This window comes from Molothrus ater, chromosome 16 (genome assembly GCF_012460135.2).
Source record: "Molothrus ater isolate BHLD 08-10-18 breed brown headed cowbird chromosome 16, BPBGC_Mater_1.1, whole genome shotgun sequence".
Lineage (NCBI taxonomy): Eukaryota > Metazoa > Chordata > Aves > Passeriformes > Icteridae > Molothrus > Molothrus ater.
In genome coordinates, this window is record NC_050493.2 from 3,018,498 (window position 1) to 3,036,232 (window position 17,735).

The following is a 17,735-nucleotide window of genomic DNA, read 5'->3' on the forward strand; positions in this document are numbered from 1 at the left end:
AGCTGCTTTATTTGTCTCCCCAGGCTGCCGCTGCCGGCCCGGGACGGGGAGGGTCTGAACCCCCAGGAGCTCCGGGAAGGGCTCGGGAATGTGGGGTCCCAGATGGGAAAGGGGCTGTGTCACAAGAATGTCCCCGTACCCAAACCAGAGTCGGCTCCTGGGGTCTGTCCTGGCATCACCCCGTGGCAGAGGGGTCCCTGAAACTCTGTGATATGGAAAGGGGAAAAGGAAAAGGGGAAAAGGGGAAAATGGAAAAAAAGGGAAAAAGGGGAGGAAGGAAGGAAGGAAGGAAGGAAGGAAGGAAGGAAGGAAGGAAGGAAGGAAGGAAGGAAGGAAGGAAGGAAGGAAGGAAGGAAGGAAGGAAGGAAGGAAGGAAGGAAGGAAGGAAGGAAGGAAGGAAGGAAGGAAGGAAGGAAGGAAGGAAGGAAGGAAGGAAGGAAGGAAGGAAGGAAGGAAGGAAGGAAGGAAGGAAGGAAGGAAGGAAGGAAGGAAGGAAGGAAGGAAGGAAGGAAGGAAGGAAGGAAGGAAGGAAGGAAGGAAGGAAGGAAGGAAGGAAGGAAGGAAGGAAGGAAGGAAGGAAGGAAGGAAGGAAGGAAGGAAGGAAGGAAGGAAGGAAGGAAGGAAGGAAGGAAGGAAGGAAGGAAGGAAGGAAGGAAGGAAGGAAGGAAGGAAGGAAGGAAGGAAGGAAGGAAGGAAGGAAGGAAGGAAGGAGGGATGGGGAAAGGGGTGCAGGCAGGGGGGAACAGGGATGGGGACGAGGAGCCTGAGGGTCCCTGGAAACTCCACCACAGGTGAGGGCAGCTCTGCTGCCTCTGCAGTCACCCGGGCACAGCTCCCCTGCCAGCACAGTTAATCCAGACCCCAGCTAATCCTCTCACAGGTCACTGGGGGCTCATTGCATTTTGTTCACTTCTCAAATGCATCTAGAATTAATTAAAAAACCCCAACTCTAAATTCCTCTTGTGGCAAAAGCATTTGGTGTATTGTCCTGGGGCGAGCCAGAGGGGTGATAGAAGAGCAGCCTTTTCTGGTCCAAAATGCTCAGATCTCATTTTTAAAAAAGAGGAGAAACATTAATGGATGCAGCCAGGATGGACAGGAGGAAGACTCGGGGTGGAAGACCAGGTTGGTGCTGGGCAGCTGGCCTGACAGATCAGCTCTGCAAGGCCACTTTGGGCCTGTTTCAATTCCAGGGACTATAATATTGTAAATATTTACTATTAATATTAACTGTTTGTGTATATTTTACTCTCCCCTGTGGCTCCAAGGAGGGAGAGGCTCTCATTCAGTGTGTGAGCAATCCCTTGGTCTGCTGAGACGCCAACAAACCACTGTGGCTCTCAAAAAATCAACTTTGGGGATAAAAATGGTTGCACTTGGATTGCAGCAGGACAAAATGTGTTGTTTGGTATGAGGTGGTGGCCCACATGGTTCTGTGTCCAGCAGCTGGGAGGTTTGGGCAGGCTTTAGTGCTCCTGCTTGTGGTGCAGTGCTTCTGGAGGGTTTCTGGATTCTCAGGCTGGATTTGGGGAGCATTTCAGTAAAAGGCAGTGCAGGGTATCATTGCCATGATGCAGCCCCAGGCAGGCTGTGCCTGGCAGTGCTCCCTGGCACTGGCTGGCCCTGGACACCGTGTAATGGAAAGGGTGTGTTTGTCCCAGCGTGTCCCCGGGCACTGGAGCTGATTGCAGGAATCGAGCGCATCGATCGGGCCAGCGGATCCGGCACAGCCTGTCCAGCCCAGCGGCTTCTCTGTGCTCCAGGCACAGCTGGGCTCTCACAGGGGGCTCTGCACCCACTCCCCCCCTCACCCTGGTGCAGGTCTCATCACCAACAAGGCAGTTACAGCCTCAGTGGTGCGTCCCGTGGCGCTAAATAACAGGGTGGCCTGTGCCAGGGGGTCATGTGTGGAGAGTTCCCGTGGTGCCATCTCTTTGAGGGGCTTGGGATGTGCCACATGGCTTTTTCACAGTCCCGTCCACTCCCTGATGCAGCCCCACAAGGGGCTGGGGGGGTCCAGCAGCCTGGCAGACTGGGTTCCCCCACCACGTGCTCATCTCCACCAGGGAGCCCACCAGGCTTGGGCCACCTCTCCCATGTCCATGTCACCTCTCTCCCAAGCAAAGCTGAGTGTAGGTCCTTGACCCTGCAGCTGAGCCTTCCAGAAGGGACCAAAACAGCTCCCCATTCCCCAGTGGCAGTTGTTCCTTCATGAGACTTGGCCAGCTAAACCCATCTGTGACCGTGGATGGCTCCATGTCCCAATGGATACGTTGGGAAAGTTGCTCCTCAGGACATCTGCCCTGAGCAAGTACCTTCCCGGGGCCTTCTCCAACCAGATGTTTGTTGGCTCTGTCCTCTCCCATCCCCGGGCAGGGGGACAGAGGTTAAATCCACATCTCCCTGTGCTTTCCCTCGAGCCCAGAAGAGCTGGTGCTCTGAGGTCGGCGCTGGGCTGGGCACTGATCCATCTGGCACGGGCAATGTGAACTGATGGAGCTGCTTCCAGGAGTACCTTTATTGGTATCTGTGTCCCACGGAGAACAGCTCGGCCTCTCTGCTTTCCTCTCTGGTGGCAGAGCTCGTGGGAAAAGTGAAGTGGAGAAACTCTCCAGGTTTTTCATCTGCTGGAGTTGTTGAGTGTCCCACAAATGCAGTAGGATTTGTTCACTCGCTTCATATCATGAAAGAAGAAACTCTAACACCTTCTCCTTTCCTCGGTGTGTTTTTTGAGAGCAGCCCAGCCAAGGAAGGGAGAATTAGAGCAGTGTAGAAGGTTGTCACTCATCAGAACCATTGGCCAAGCAGCCCCTCGGGTCCCTGTGCCATGAGTGGTAACGGCCCTGTCTCTGTTTTCTCATTGCAGAGCCTCTCACAGGATCCACGTGGTGACGTGGCAGCCAAGACGTGGAAGTTTGGGACTTCTCTTCCACCGCAGTAGAATTTGGGGGGTGGGCAGGGGTGGGTCAGGGGGACACTGGGAGTCGCAAGACCCTTCACCTTCACTGTGGGCCTGGCTCAGGGATGACAACGGGCAGAGTCAACCCTTACAGCATCGTGTCCTCCGAGGAAGACGGGCTGAGGTTGACCACCATGCCAGGTATCAACGGCTTTGGCAATGGGAAAATCCACACCAGAAGGAAATGCAGGAACAGGTTTGTAAAGAAGAATGGTCAGTGCAACGTGGAGTTCACCAACATGGATGACAAGCCACAGAGGTACATTGCAGACATGTTCACCACGTGCGTTGACATCCGCTGGAGGTATATGCTCTTGCTCTTTTCCCTGGCATTTCTGGTGTCCTGGTTATTGTTTGGGCTGATTTTCTGGCTAATTGCACTCATTCATGGAGACCTAGAAAACCCGGGTGGAGATGATACTTTCAAGCCTTGCGTTCTGCAGGTCAATGGCTTTGTGGCTGCTTTTCTGTTCTCCATCGAGACCCAAACAACGATTGGGTACGGCTTCCGCTGCGTGACCGAGGAGTGTCCGCTCGCCGTCTTCATGGTGGTGGTTCAGTCCATCGTGGGCTGCATAATCGACTCTTTCATGATTGGTGCAATAATGGCAAAAATGGCCAGGCCCAAAAAACGGGCCCAGACATTACTTTTCAGCCATAACGCAGTAGTGGCGATGAGAGATGGAAAACTCTGCCTGATGTGGAGAGTTGGGAACCTACGGAAAAGCCACATAGTAGAAGCCCACGTACGAGCTCAGCTAATTAAACCCAGGATCACAGAGGAAGGGGAGTACATCCCGCTCGACCAAATAGACATTGACGTGGGGTTTGATAAAGGCTTGGACCGTATTTTCTTGGTGTCTCCCATTACCATTCTCCACGAGATCAATGAAGACAGCCCCTTGTTCGGGATCAGCCGCCAGGACTTGGAGACAGATGACTTTGAGATCGTCGTCATCCTGGAGGGCATGGTAGAGGCCACAGCCATGACGACGCAAGCTCGGAGCTCCTACCTGGCCAGTGAGATACTGTGGGGCCACCGCTTTGAGCCTGTCTTGTTTGAGGAGAAAAACCAGTACAAAGTAGACTATTCCCACTTCCACAAAACCTATGAGGTCCCGTCCACGCCCCGTTGCAGCGCCAAGGACTTGGTGGAGAACAAATTCCTGCTGCCCAGTACCAACTCCTTCTGCTACGAGAACGAGCTGGCCTTCATGAGCCGTGATGAGGAAGAGGAAGACGATGACAGTCGGGGTCTGGAGGACCTCAGCCCGGACAACAGGCACGAGTTCGACAGGCTTCAAGCCACAATAGCGTTGGATCAGCGGTCGTACAGGAGGGAGTCAGAAATATGACTCTTGGTCCTTCCGTTGACTTTTCCAAGGGTATTTTTTTTCCTCCTCTAATCTCTTCCCCTACAACCCGCTCAAATTATGCAGAACAATGCAAGTGCCATAGGAATGCTTGAGAAATTAGTATCGTTCATAGTTTTCAGTTTCATTGCAATAACCACTGAGCGGTCTGCAGAGGGGACGGTGGCAGGCCACGGCGCGTCCCCCGCGCCCAGCGCCCGCGGCAGGGCCCACGGCTCTGGGGGATGGATGGATGGATGGATGGATGGATGGATGGATGGATGGACGGATGGATGGATGAACAGAAGGAAGGATGAGGAGAGGAGGGTCCGTGGGGCGTGGGCAGGTGCTCGCCACGCACGGCCCCGTGGGGCTTTGCTCTCCCCGTGGGGAAAACGCCAGCGTTTTCCTGGAGCCGAGCACTGCGAGATCCAAAAAGAGGAAATATCAGGAAACAAATCTTACACTCTCTTTCTTTTTTCTTTTCTTTTCTTTTCTTTTCTTTTCTTTTCTTTTCTTTTCTTTTCTTTTCTTTTCTTTTCTTTTCTTTTCTTTTCTTTTCTTTTCTTTTCTTTTCTTTTCTTTTCTTTTCTTTTCTTTTCTTTTCTTTTCTTTTCTTTTCTTTTCTTTTCTTTTCTTTTCTCTTTTCTTTTCTTTCTCTTCTCTTCTCTTCTCTTCTCTTCTCTTCTCTTCTCTTCTCTTCTCTTCTCTTCTCTTCTCTTCTCTTCTCTTCTCTTCTTTTCATTTCATTTCCTTTTATTTTTTAACTGAGCAGCAACAACAAAACAATTGCTCCTTCAGCAGGCGGTCTGGTTCAGTTGCACAAGAACAACACTTGAAATAACATGCAACATTAATGTACTTCTTTTTAATTTGGGAAAAAACAGGGGAGGGAGGTGAGAGGGTTTTTAATATTTTCACCGCACCGTTTGGGAGACTGTTTACCAAAATAATAATAATAATTATTATTATAATTATAACAACAATAATAATAATATTAAATCTGAAAGAAGTCATTCAATATTTTTTAAAAATGAACAAGGGAACGAAGAAGCCACCGGGGTCCTTTGAGGGGGTGACTTGTTGGGTAAATGCAAGAGCTAAAAGTTAAGATTGCATCCAATTTTGGGGTGGTTTTTTACCACTGGCATGGCTTCATATGCAGATGTAAGTGACTGTAGGTTCGTGGCAGTGGAAGAAAGTAGTGGAATTATTGACAAAGGAGGTAATAAGGATAAGCAGGGCTGTGAGAGAAAAAAGCATTGTAAACACGGTAATTAGCCAATTTCTGGAAATGTTGGATTTTGGGGTGGAAATGGGGTCTGGAACTTCAGCTGCTGAAGTGTTGGGTCTCCCCCAACATCTCTGATGGGGAATTCATAACGTTCACCATAACAGGGACATAACAGTGAAAAGCACAAAAATGAGAGTGGAGAGCTCTCAAAATTGGGTATTTCCCCACTTTTCTGACCAATTAGGTATTTTTCTTCCTTGAAGAATATTTTCAAACATGGAAATCAATGGGACAGTCATCTTGTTGGGCTGCTCTTCTAGCCCTGGAGCTGTGTCCGTGCCAGGCTGGGCTTTATGAATTCCCAACCCACCAGAGAGTGCTGCTTCAGAGGCAGATGTTCTCCCCAAAACAACAGATGCCAGTCAAGAAAATCACCCCATTTTGTGCTTCAGCCCATCCTTGTGTCCCAGCCTCAAGGTGGATTGTGCCTTAGAGATGCGAACTCATCCCGTGTCCCAGCCCTTCTCCACAGCCCCCATCCTGCATCCCCCCTTTGCTCTGCAGCACCCTCATCCCATCATCCACCGCCTTTCAGGCTGGCCTTGGTGACAACCTGCTTCAGCTTTGGCTCTGGCACAAGGCAGAGCACCCCATGCATGGGAAGGGTGCTTCCCTCTGCTCCTGCCCTGCTCCCACAGAGGGCAGGAGTCAGGCAGGTGCAGTTTGTGGGTCCCTTCATCTGGCTATGCTGCTCGTTGGTGCTCTGGGAGCCAAACTCTGGCTCCCTGCTCCCTGTGGCCATGGGAAAGGCTTTGTACCCATGGGCATCCCTCATCTGACCCTGGGCATGGAGCCCCTGGGGAGAGGGCTCAGCAGTGGGGTCTTCCACAGCACTTTGGCTGGGATGGGCTCCCGGTGCTTTTCCCCCACAGCCCACACCAGGGAAGCTGTGTCTTGGGGTCAGGACTTGCTGTGGTGTGTCCAAACATGGGTGGCAGAAGCAGGATTTGTCCTGTGTCCCCATCCCCATCTTTTCCTTGCCAAGGGCTCTGGGCTACCCTGAGTGTCCCTGTGCCACCGAGCACCGCGGTGGGGACCAGGACATCATCCCTGCAGAGCTTCTTCCCACCAGTGTCTGTCACCATCACCCCACACTGCTGCTCTGGTCTTGGCTTCCTCTAAAAACCACTGGGAGAAAACCTTCTCCAGGGGCAGCACTGGGAGGCAGCTCTTTCAGCGCATTTGAGTGCCCCATATGTGTTGTGCCCACAAGTGGGGACATGTAGGGACGTGCCATTGAGCTCCAGCCATGACATTTATGTTTCTAAGGCAGTGAAGGTGGATGCCATCCCATCTCCAATCCCTTTGCTCCTGGGGGGATGCTTCTACCCCCTGCTTTTTGCACCACAGCATCTGGGGGGTGGGAAGGATGGATGGGGGGCGGGGGGGCAGAGAGATTTTGTGTGAGCACTACTTATTTATTTTTTTAAAACAAATGCTTTTAAGTGGTTTTAGGTTCTTTTGAATAAATAATAATTATTAAAAAAATAAAAGGTGCACATCTTGCTGCTGTAGAGTTCCCAGAGGGTTAACTTCTTTATAAATATATATATATATCACAGTAAATATTTGTATAAAAACAAAAGAGAAATAGAGATGTCTTTAAGTAAATTATTGCTTTTAAAGAAACTTCTATGATTGTACAGTGTTACCTGGGAGAATAGAATAATATATACAGATGTATTTTTAAACTGCTGTGTAGGAGGATGTGAACTGGGACAGGGAACACCTGTGGCTGGCACAGCGAGGGGATTTTGGACCTTCCCTGCCCCTGTTCACACACGCCCTGCCCCAAGCCCTGCTAGTGAGGGTCTAGCTCTGCTGAGATGTCCTATATCTACTGTATAGTCCTTGTCCTGACCATGGACCACACCGGTACATAGTGTATAAATATTATTTTTGCCTACCTGTGAGAGCTCAGAGCTACTGGTCTTTTTTCCTTCCACCAGGGAGCATTGGGAAGGCTGCCCAGCCATAGCTTAAATCCCATCAATTGTCAAAGAAAGGAGTAAAAAAATTAAGAAGAAAACAAAAAAAAAGGTGGGAAAAGCCCAAGTTCAGCCCTTGATTTCCTTAGAGGGCTGGGAGGGCACAGGGATGCCTTGGGGATGTGGGTTTTTGTGGAGTGGAATCCCTGTGGGAAGGGGCTGGGAGAGGAGCAAGGTGAAATGTGCCCCCCACCAAAAACGGCCGCCGGCCATTTCCTTCAGCCAGCCAGCTCCAGCCCCGGAGTTCACTCCGGTGTCACACTTGATCCTTGGGAAGGAGGGAGCCGCTGACCCCTTGGCCAGCATCCCGCAGGGATTGCCCCGGGCCGGGGCTCGGGGGATCAGCAGCAGCAGCAGCTCCCCAAGCCGGGGGTCGGGGCTGGACCTGCCCTGCTCCGGTTTGGCCTCACCCTGAACAGCTCCCCAGTGAGGGCAGCAAGCAGCAGCGTCCCCACACCCCAAATCCACCTCTGGGAAGAGCATCCTGTGCCCTGGGGGCTCCTCACTCGGCCGGAGGGGGCCGGGGGCCATCGGGACGAGCCTTAGCTTCTCATCACCGAATTTAGTGCACTTTGTCTTTTAGGGCTGGGACAATCACTTAGCGCTCAACCTTTCGCGATTCGGTGCCTGCTTGACCTTCAAACCTTTTGTAGGAGATGATTTCAGAGCCACCTTTTCTATCTTTAATAAGGCAGAACAAATACGTTTATTTTTAAACCCTCCTGCTCTTCCCTTTCCTCTCGTGCTGACAACCAAAAGAGTCCCCTCTGTGTGTGCGTGTGTGTGTGTGTGTCCCCTCTCATTTACTGCACACAGAAACGAGCGTGTGGCAGCTGTGGCTGTGTCCAGCCCTCCGGCCCCATCCTGCTCTCCCACCCCCCAATTCAGGAATGCTGCCACGGGGGGGTTGGCACAGGGCAGGGTCCAGGAGCAGGGACAGGACGTGGGGCAGCGCCCAACCCGATGCCACCCATCCCCTCGCCCACCAGCTGTGCACATCTTTCCTGCTGCCCATCCCAGGGCACCTTGTCCCCTCCATCTCCCCCCCAAACACACCCAGTGCTCCCCCAGGCTTGGCCCCACGTGGGTTTGGGGACAGAGGCCTGGCACCAGTTCACAGGGCAGGTTGGCAACTGGGAGCACTGGTTTCCCAGGGATGAAATGCTGAGTCTGTTCGCTGGGGCAGTGGTGGTAGAGAAGCTGAGGGATGCAATGAAGGATCTGTACCTTTTCCACCTCCGGTGTTTCTCTGTCTCATTGCACATATATTTGAGATATATGTGACAATGTATATATATATTTGTAAAATGTATTTCAGATGACAAAACTGGCCAATTTTATGTTATTTTAAATATATTATATATATTATATATAAGAGTCTCCAAAAGATATAAATAGACTAGAGAAAATAATATAAATATGTAATAAATGTATTTTGATCTATTTAAAATATCTCGCGTCATGCTGTATATTTTAAAGATCATAGTGAAGTGTCTGCCTGTAGCCAACTTCCAACATGTTTCCAAGTCTGTCAGTTGTCACACACACAGGATATGTGGAGCAAACTTTGAGCAAGACTGGGGCCAGCACGACAAAGAGAGATTATTTTTAAGAGCCTTTAAGCAAATATCCATCCTGCTGCCTCTAGGCAGGAGCAGAAAACACCCATCTGAATTTTTCTTGGGAGGATCGTTTTCCTCCGTGCTGCAGGAGTGCTCAGAATCGGGGGGGGCCCTGCAGAGGCCCCCCAAGCACAGCCCCTCCCTGGGTAGCACTCGCTCCAGTGGCTCTGCCCACAGGAACAGAGTGCAGCCATGCAGGGAGCCCGGAGATGGGAAAATGTGTCAGGCAGAACGAGCCCAGTCATCCAAAACCGACCCGACAAATCTTCCCAGAGCGACCTTGGTCCCCTCGGGCCCTGGAGGATGTGTTTCCTACAGGCACTGCCTCCTGTGGGGACCTCAGGGGACATCACACCACGTCCAAGTGACAGTTTGAATGCCTTTAATGGTCACGGCTGGAGGAAAGCGGAGACAGTGTGAGATGCTATTCACAGAGAGGTTAATGGCCTGCTGGACACACAGCCCCTGCATTTGCCATCCTGGATTTTCCTCCTGGCTTTCACACCCGGCTGCCACAGGGAACGGGGCTCGTGTACTGAGATAACCTGGGGAAATTATCCATCATCATTCCTCAGGCTGGGCAGGGGCTGAATCCAGTTCAGGTGATCATTTCCACCCACCAGGGATGGTCTGTTGGGTCCCATCAGCTCCATCCCATTCTCCATAAGGAAGTTTTTTACTCATTTAAAAAAAATCCCTGCCAGCCACTCATTCTAATCACCACAGAGGGGGCTGGGGCTAAGCAAGATTTAAGAGCAAAGCCCGTTTAATTTAGCAAAGGGGGAGACTGAGAGGTGACTTGATTACAGCATTTGTCACGGGGAGGATACACTGGTACAAAGAGGTAACTTAATCTAGCAGGGAGAGCCATAATAACCACCTCTTCCTGGAAGCTGGAGCCAGACAAATCTATCTTGGAAATAAGGAGCGATCTTTTAATAATGATTAGCTATTAGAACAAGCCACCAATCTCTGTCTCTTAATGCCTTTAAATCTGGACCAGATGCTTTTCTGGAAGCTTTTCTCTTGCTGAGGAGAGGAGCGGGGGGTTCTCGGGGATGCTAATGGCCTGTTAGAGGCAGGGAGGAGAGGAGATGGGAAAAACTCTACTCCAAACCACGGGATGGATCTTGGGAAGGAAAATGCCAGGGAGGAGGTGGGGGATGCTCTGGCAGCATCGCCTGGGGACACGCACGGGCCCGTGCAGCAGCTTCCCACGGCTCCCTCCCGTGCCTCCGCTGCTGCTGGGGTTTGCTGTGCCATGAGGCAGTGACTCCTCACACAGCAGAGGCTCCTCACACAGCAGAGACTCCTCACACAGCATTGACTCCTCACACAGCAGTGACTCCTCACACAGAATTGACTCCTCACACAGAATTGACTCCTCACACAGCAGTGACTCCTCACACAGCAGAGACTCCTCACACAGCAGAGACTCCTCACACAGCATTGACTCCTCACACAGCAGAGGCTCCTCACACAGCATTGACTCCTCACACAGCATTGACTCCTCAGACAGCAGAGGCTCCTCACACAGCATTTGCACTACAAACCCCAGCGCTTCATTTGTGGAAGCATTTAATGATTCAGGAGCCGGCAGCTCCCTGGGGATGGCTCCCACTGCCTCCAGAGTTCCTCCCTCAGTGGCTGCTGCTTGTACAGAAATCCCCAGGGAGCTGAGCTGATGCTGGCACCACGGGAAATGTGCTGCCAGGGTGTTTGGTCCTTGCTTTATTTCCAGTCCAACCATCCTCGTGTTTGAGAGCTGAACTGAGGGGTGGGAAGGAGTGGGTGCCTCTGAGGGGAATGACCTTGCTTACATCTAACAGGCCTGGCTGGGACATTTTCAGCAGTGATGGGCATCAGTGTAATGAGTCTGGGGCTGTTTCTTAGCTGGCAACCTCCACTTCTAATATTCAAGATGTCTTTAAGGGCTAAAACCCTCTCTGGACTCAGCAATGCACCAGCTCTCACTGACTGCCCTCCTGCCTCTTTCCCTTCAGGTTCAGGGGATCAGAGCATCTCTCTGTGCCCTTGCAGAGGTTTTTGGCCTCCAAAAAGCAGGGTGTCTTTTCACCAGCTTGAATGGGTTTTGCTCAAACCCACTGAAATGTGGCTGAGCCAGTCTGTCATCAAGAGGCAGAGAGTGGGCAGAGGGGCTGGGAACTCTGAATTCCCACCAGGAGCTCACCTCAGAGGGATGAAGGCAAGGAACTTTGCCCTGGCCCCACTGGAGATGCTGCTTCTCCATCCATCCTGGCTGCTCCAAGAGGCTCAGACCCTTCAGACCCCTCAGACCTGGTGCCTTGCCCCAGGAGTTGCCCCAGTGCCATTCCAGTTCGGGTACCTCGGATACCCAGGGATGCTGGGTTGTCTCTGGGGGTAACCATAGTAACGGAGCAGCATCTCTGCTCTCCTGCTGGCAATTTGCTTTTTCATCCTACATTAAGGTGGACCCTCTCCAACTCCTTTCTCCCCCTCCATAAAGGCAATACCAAGAGCTCTGCCATAGGGGTCAGCTCTTCCACTCCATCCCACACCAGGTTTCATCCCACTAAAAGCAGGATCCAGCCAGGGAATCAGCCTCCAGCATCCTGCAGGGAGCCCAGGAAGGCAGCAGCTGGAGTTTCTCCTTAACACAGATTTTTAATTGTGAGTGGGACAAAATTAGGGGTTTCCTTACACTTGTTGTTAACAGGTCACTGTCAAGGTTAAAAACCTCAAATACTTTAATTTTTTTTAATTGTAAAATGCCTCTACTAGCAATAACACTCTGGCTTATTAATATGGATTGGCTTTTTTCAGTGCAGAATGTAATTATCACCCGCTAAGTACTTTGTTCACCTTTCACATTTCTCCTCACTCGGGGAAGGCAAACACATGAGTCAGCGTCCCTTTTTCTGTCACTTTTAGGCAGTTTTTTTGTGACAAGCCATTGTGAATCAGCACAACACTGGAAAGTTCAGGTCACAAACGCTCCTGAGGTGCTGCTCACAGGGAAATTCGGTGATTTTTATGAAGGAGGTGAAGGACATCTCCTGTCCTGACCCTGGGCTTTGGTGGGAAACCCCAGATGAATAAATTCGGAATCAAACTGGGCTCGGTGGTGCTGATTTGAGGGGAGAAGTGCGAAGGGTTTCCCGTGGGCTATCAGGATGGAGAGGATGTGCTCAAGCTGACAGATCAGCATCCCTTCCCCAGCCAGCCGACACTCCCTCTCCTCTTCCCCTGCAGCTGGCACATTTATTTTGGAAACACCTCATTAGGATGTAATTAATCCTTCCCCTCTTTGCCTGACGACCCCCAGCATCCCTCCCGTCCCCCGGCCTGGGGCGTCCCTCGCTGTCCCCTGCCCTGCTCACACTCCGGGGTGGCACGGGCGGGGGGGACGGCCCCAAAATCTCGTTCCCCGTGGGTCGGCATGCCCGCCTCGGGGGCTTGCTGTCCGTTTGGGTTCGTGGCTGACTCAGCCCCAGATGGTTCCGCAGCGCTTACATAACGCGTGTTGTGGCGGGGGCCGGGACGCGGAGCGCGGCGAGGAGGTGGGCGCGGGGGCGAGGGAGGGAACAGAGCTAAAGATAAGCCTGGCAGCTCTGACAGAGCTTTGCCAGGCCCCGCGGGAGCCGGCAGGGGAAAGGCTGCTGGGATCGGGCATCGAGCTCGCAGCCAGGCCCCGTCTCCATCCCCGCTGGCGCCTCCCTGGGACCCGCCCGTGCCTCTCACAAACAGACCCAAAATCTCCCCTGCTGCTCCTCAACAGGTTTATTTCCCCCTGGTGTTTCATGATCCGGGTGAGTTTTGGTTGCAGGACTGAACCAAGCTGGGTAAAGATTTCCCAGATTTTGTCCCCATCCCTCCTTCCCTCCCTCTCCTCTGCTTCACCTGCTGACCTGCACTGGAGCTCACAGTGGGAGCAGAAAAATGATGATATTTCTCTTGAAGGGATGTTTTGGGTGACCTTTGACCTCTGTAGAAGTCTTCCTCTTTTTCTCAGTTTACAATTTCAACATACACACAAAGATGCACCTTGTTTTACGGGAGTTTTATTTTCACGCTAAATAAAAACCATTCTAACACACAGGATGTTGTGGATGTAATGGCTCTTCTCAGGTGGGGCAGCTGTGGGGTTTGGGGCAGGTAATTCATTACCTGAGACATTGCTGCATGTCTTTTATTATTTATACATGGATTTTATTTGTCTGGAGCTGCCCCAACAGGAGCCTTCCCCAACCCCACTGATTTCATTCCCAAATCCCTTTTTTCCCAAACCTGTGGCTCCAGGGCAACCCCAGGCGCTGCTTGGGGGTCCTGGGGCGAGGCAGATCCCTTTGCCCTGGAGGGATCCCTGGGTGGCTGAGGGTCCCTGCTGCAGAAGGGATGGAGAAGGCTCCTGGCCAGGTCCTGGTGGGCAGGATGTCACCTCTGAGCACCCCACACTGACACCGGGTGCAGGGGCGACAGCAGGAACACGCTCTGTCAGGAGAAGGAGCACTGATGGTGGCAGGAAGTCCCCAGCTCTTGATAATTAGGAGAAAAACTAAATAAATCCCTCTGCAAAAGACAATGTGCAGGGAGAAGCTCTGGCCTGGGCTCCTGCCAGCCCTGGATTTGCAGAGCTGCCCACGCAGGATGGGAGCACAGGGGGGGATTGTCCCCCCAAGGTCAGGGGGACAAAGGGTGGCAGTTGGTGGCTCCAGCCCAGGTGGGGGGGTCTGGGTGCCCCCCTCACATGCAGGGGTCTGAGGGCCCCTCCCAGGGCAGGGCTCCATCCCAGAGCCCCCAGCACAGGAGGGGTGGATTTATGGGAGCAGGAATCTGGGGATTACGCTGCCAGGGTCTGACCAGCCAAAAATTGTTAAAAATCAGAATATCCGTAGCTCAAATCCAGCTTAAAAGTCAAACCAATCATCCAAACCATCTGCCTCACCATTGAAGATAATACTACTTTTATTGTTTCCATAAGCTGCTAAGCAGCTTTTCAGCAAGAAAAACCCTCTCTGCTGGGACATTTGTGGCCGTGGGACAGCACGGGGGCCTGCTCGGCGCCAGCCAGGTCCTGCTGGGATGGGGAAGCAGGGGAGGATGTGGGGACCTGGGGGATGCAGGGCAGGGATGGTGCTGGGGGTTAAATTCTCTGTGCCTCGGTGCAGATACCCCCTGGCAGCCACCTGCTGCCATCTCCCTGGAAATCCACCCTGGAGAGGGTCCACCATGCCAGCTCTCCTCCAAGACATCCCAAAGTTTTCTGGAGGTTCTGGCAGCGGAGGGTGGTGAGTGGCAGCCTGTAATGGGAGCTGCCCGTGCTGCCCACCTGACCTTCTCCCAGGGGTATTATTAGCCCATCAGGAGCAGCCAGCCCCAGCCAGCAGCTTTCCATCTGCAAGTGCTCCCTGGCTGTGGGCCAGAGAGGGGAGCTGGGCACGATCCTCCCTGTTTCCCTGGAGAGATTTGGGTTGGAAGGGGCCTTAGAGATCATCTCACTCCATGGGCAGGGACACCTTCCACTGGACCAGCCCCATCCAGCCTGGCCTTGGACACTGCCTGGGCAGCCCCAGCTTCTCTGGGCAACCTCTGCCAGGGCCTCACAGTCAAGAATTTCTTCCCAATGGCCCAACTAACCCTGCCCATTGTTAGCTTGCCCTTGTCCTGTCATTCCAGGCCCAAAGTCCCTCTCCAGCTCTCTTGTAGACCACCACACTGAAGGCTTCCAGCCTCTCTCCAAAGTCTGCTCGCCAATTCCTGGAAGATGTCCATGCCCTGCAGAGAGATCAGAGTGTCCTGCCTCTCCTAAACCCTCCCTGTTTCATCCCTTGACATGGCTGCTGTGCAGCTCACCCTCTCCCAGGACCTCACTCCAGCAGCCCCTGAGGTGAGAGGAGCTGAGGTCTCTATTTCCACCTACAGCTTCCCTGGGCAACCAAAGCATCACCTGTCCTGTCCCTATCTGACATCCTGACAGACAGACACCCCCTTCACCCCTGGATTTCCAAACAGGGCATGTACAAGTGTGAAAAGGCCAGGTTGGATGGAGCTGGGAGCAGCCTGGCCCAGTGGAACAGGGCAGGGGATTGGAACACTCACTGGTTTCTGTGAGTCTGCACTGATGCAGGGAGAGCACAAGAACTCATTAATGAAATCGCCCTGGAGCTGCTGACATTGCACACTGGTGCTGCTGGCTGGCTGCTCCTCCTGCCTTCACCCAGGCTGAGTTTGCTTGGAGACATTATTATCCCATGGGAAGGCACCCGAAACAAAACTTTTTCCTCATGTGGAAATAAGGAAGGAAAAAGAGCTGATAGATCAGCAACCAACAAGCCAAGAGAAGTCAGAAGCCTGCTCCTCTATAGATCACCCAGCTTTTATTTTGTCTGATTTTAAGTGCCTGGCAGGGAGTTGGCCCTTCCTGTCCCCTGGGAGAGGCAGAGCATGCCCAGCTCACCAGAGCATCCTGGGTTTGCTGTCTCTGCTGCAGAGCCCCAGCTCCACGTGGCACTGGAGCCACCACTGCCACCTGGGAAGGGACTTTGCAGTGGCACAGAGCATTTCCCTCCTGTTCAACAGCAGCTCAGGGACACCCTCAGCTGCCCCACCTCTCTGGCAAGGTGGACTCTGATTTTGTGGCTCCTCAGGAGGACTCTCCTGGATGTCTGGCTCCTCTGCAGCACCCAGCCGTGGCAGGGGATGTGCCAGGCTCCAGGGATGGCTCCATCCTTCTCCACCTCCCAGCCTCTGCCCCGGGCTCGCCTGGGGGACCCGACTTGCAGCTGCCAAAGCCACATCACTGATTTTTAATTAGGCAGAGGTGCAATTAGTGAAACACAGCAGAGTGAGAGGAGAAGCCCTGGCCTGTCAGTCTTGGCTGTGAGGTCCCTGACACTTTCCCTAATCAGCCCAGGAAGTCACATTGCCTTGGCCGTGACAGTCCAGAGATGGGGAGATGCATCAGACCTTGCTAAATCCCAGCTGGATTTAGCTCCTGTTAAATGTCTGCAGAATATCACCCAGCAGAGCAGTCTGGAAGTCTTCCCCCTCAGGTGATACCCACAGCTTTACTGCTCTTGTGTGTGTGTGTGTCCTTTGTCCACACAGCGAGGTAAGGGTTGTGCTGAGAGTACAGAACAGGGCAGTGCTTTGTGCCTGCAGCCCTTCCACCATGTGTTTCCAGCCCTCTGGATGAACACAGGCTCTTTGATCTCAACATCAGAGATGTCCAGACACTCCCAGGGATCCAGAGAGACACAGCTGGGAGGCACCAACAGGGTCAGACCCTTGGAAGCTGAGTTAGGCTCAATGCATCCTTTGCCAGATTTCCACATGCTCCCACATCATCCATCCTTATCCTGCTGCAGGAGGGATTTGCTGCAGCTCCTCCACTGCCAGTGCTGTGCTGGGGCTGCAGATCCCACCAGGGCCATTTCCGAGATGCTGGCAAAGATCCCCTCGAGAGGAAAGGAGCTCAGCCAAGCCTGGAATGACCTGCTGGGGCAGGGCAGGCTCCTTCCACTCTGGCACCATGTGCTGGGATTTATTTAAAAGGGGATTCTTTGCAGGATGGCCTGCAAAAGGGGGGGTGTTTGCAGTGTGTGGCTCCCAGACCACAGCTGGAACAGCCCCAGCCTCTGCCACAGAGCACTTGGCTCCCACTGAGGTCAGGCTGGGCTTGTGTGTGGAGTCGCAGCACCCTGGGCTGTGGGATGCTGCTCAGGGCTCTGAACAGTGGTCACACGTGTGATGCCACACATACCTGCACCCCCAGCTGGGGCACAGCACCCTCATCCCACACCTGAGAAATCAACGTCCTGTTGCTGTGTTCCCACCACAGAGCCACTCTCTGAGCAGACCCCACCCCTCTGCACCCCGTGCCCCCAGAGCCCAGGGCAGCTCTGCTCCCCCTCCAGCACAGACCCTGTGAGCTCCCTGCAGTCACAGCTGCTCCCACACACTTCCCAGGCTTTGATTGACTCCAGGCTCCTCTCTTTTCTCAGCCCCTTGGGAAATAAAACTCTCCAGTGCTGCAGATTGTTTCCAGGTGATGTTCAGCAGGGGCTGAACCCTCTGGCAGTGCCACACTCACCTCCCTGTTCCCCATCCCTGCCTGTTCCCTGTTCTCTGTTCCCTGCTCCCCATCCTTGCCTGCTTCCTGCTCCTTGTTCCCCATCCCTGCCTATTCCCCGTTCCCCCATCCCTGCCTGCTCCCTGTCCCTGTTCCCTCATCCCTCCCTGTTCCCTGCTCCCCATCCCTGCCTATTCCCTGTTCCCTGTTCCCTGCTCCCCATCCCTGCCTGCTTCCTGCTCCTTGTTCCCCCATCCCTGCCTATTCCCCGTTCCCCCATTCCTGCCTGTTCTCTGTTCCCCCATCCCTGCCTGTTTCCTGTTCCCCATCCCTGCCTGTTCCCTCATCCCTGTTCCCTGATCCCTGCCTTTTCCCCATCCCTCCCTGTTCCCTGCTCCCAATCCCTGCCTGTTCCCTGTTCCCTGTTCCCTGTTCCCCATCCCTGTTCTCCCGCTCCCAGTGCCATG

General features: G+C 53.2%; 1 protein-coding gene across 1 annotated transcript; it reads left to right on the top strand.

Moving 5' to 3' along the window:
• Window positions 1-2,993: 2,993 nt before the first annotated feature.
• Window positions 2,994-9,043, top strand: LOC118692531 (ATP-sensitive inward rectifier potassium channel 12). The gene has a single exon (XM_036392419.2). The coding sequence runs from the start codon at window positions 3,025-3,027 to the stop codon at window positions 4,312-4,314; it is 1,290 nt and encodes a 429-aa protein (XP_036248312.1). The 5' UTR covers window positions 2,994-3,024; the 3' UTR covers window positions 4,315-9,043.
• The last annotated feature ends 8,692 nt before the right edge of the window (window positions 9,044-17,735 follow it).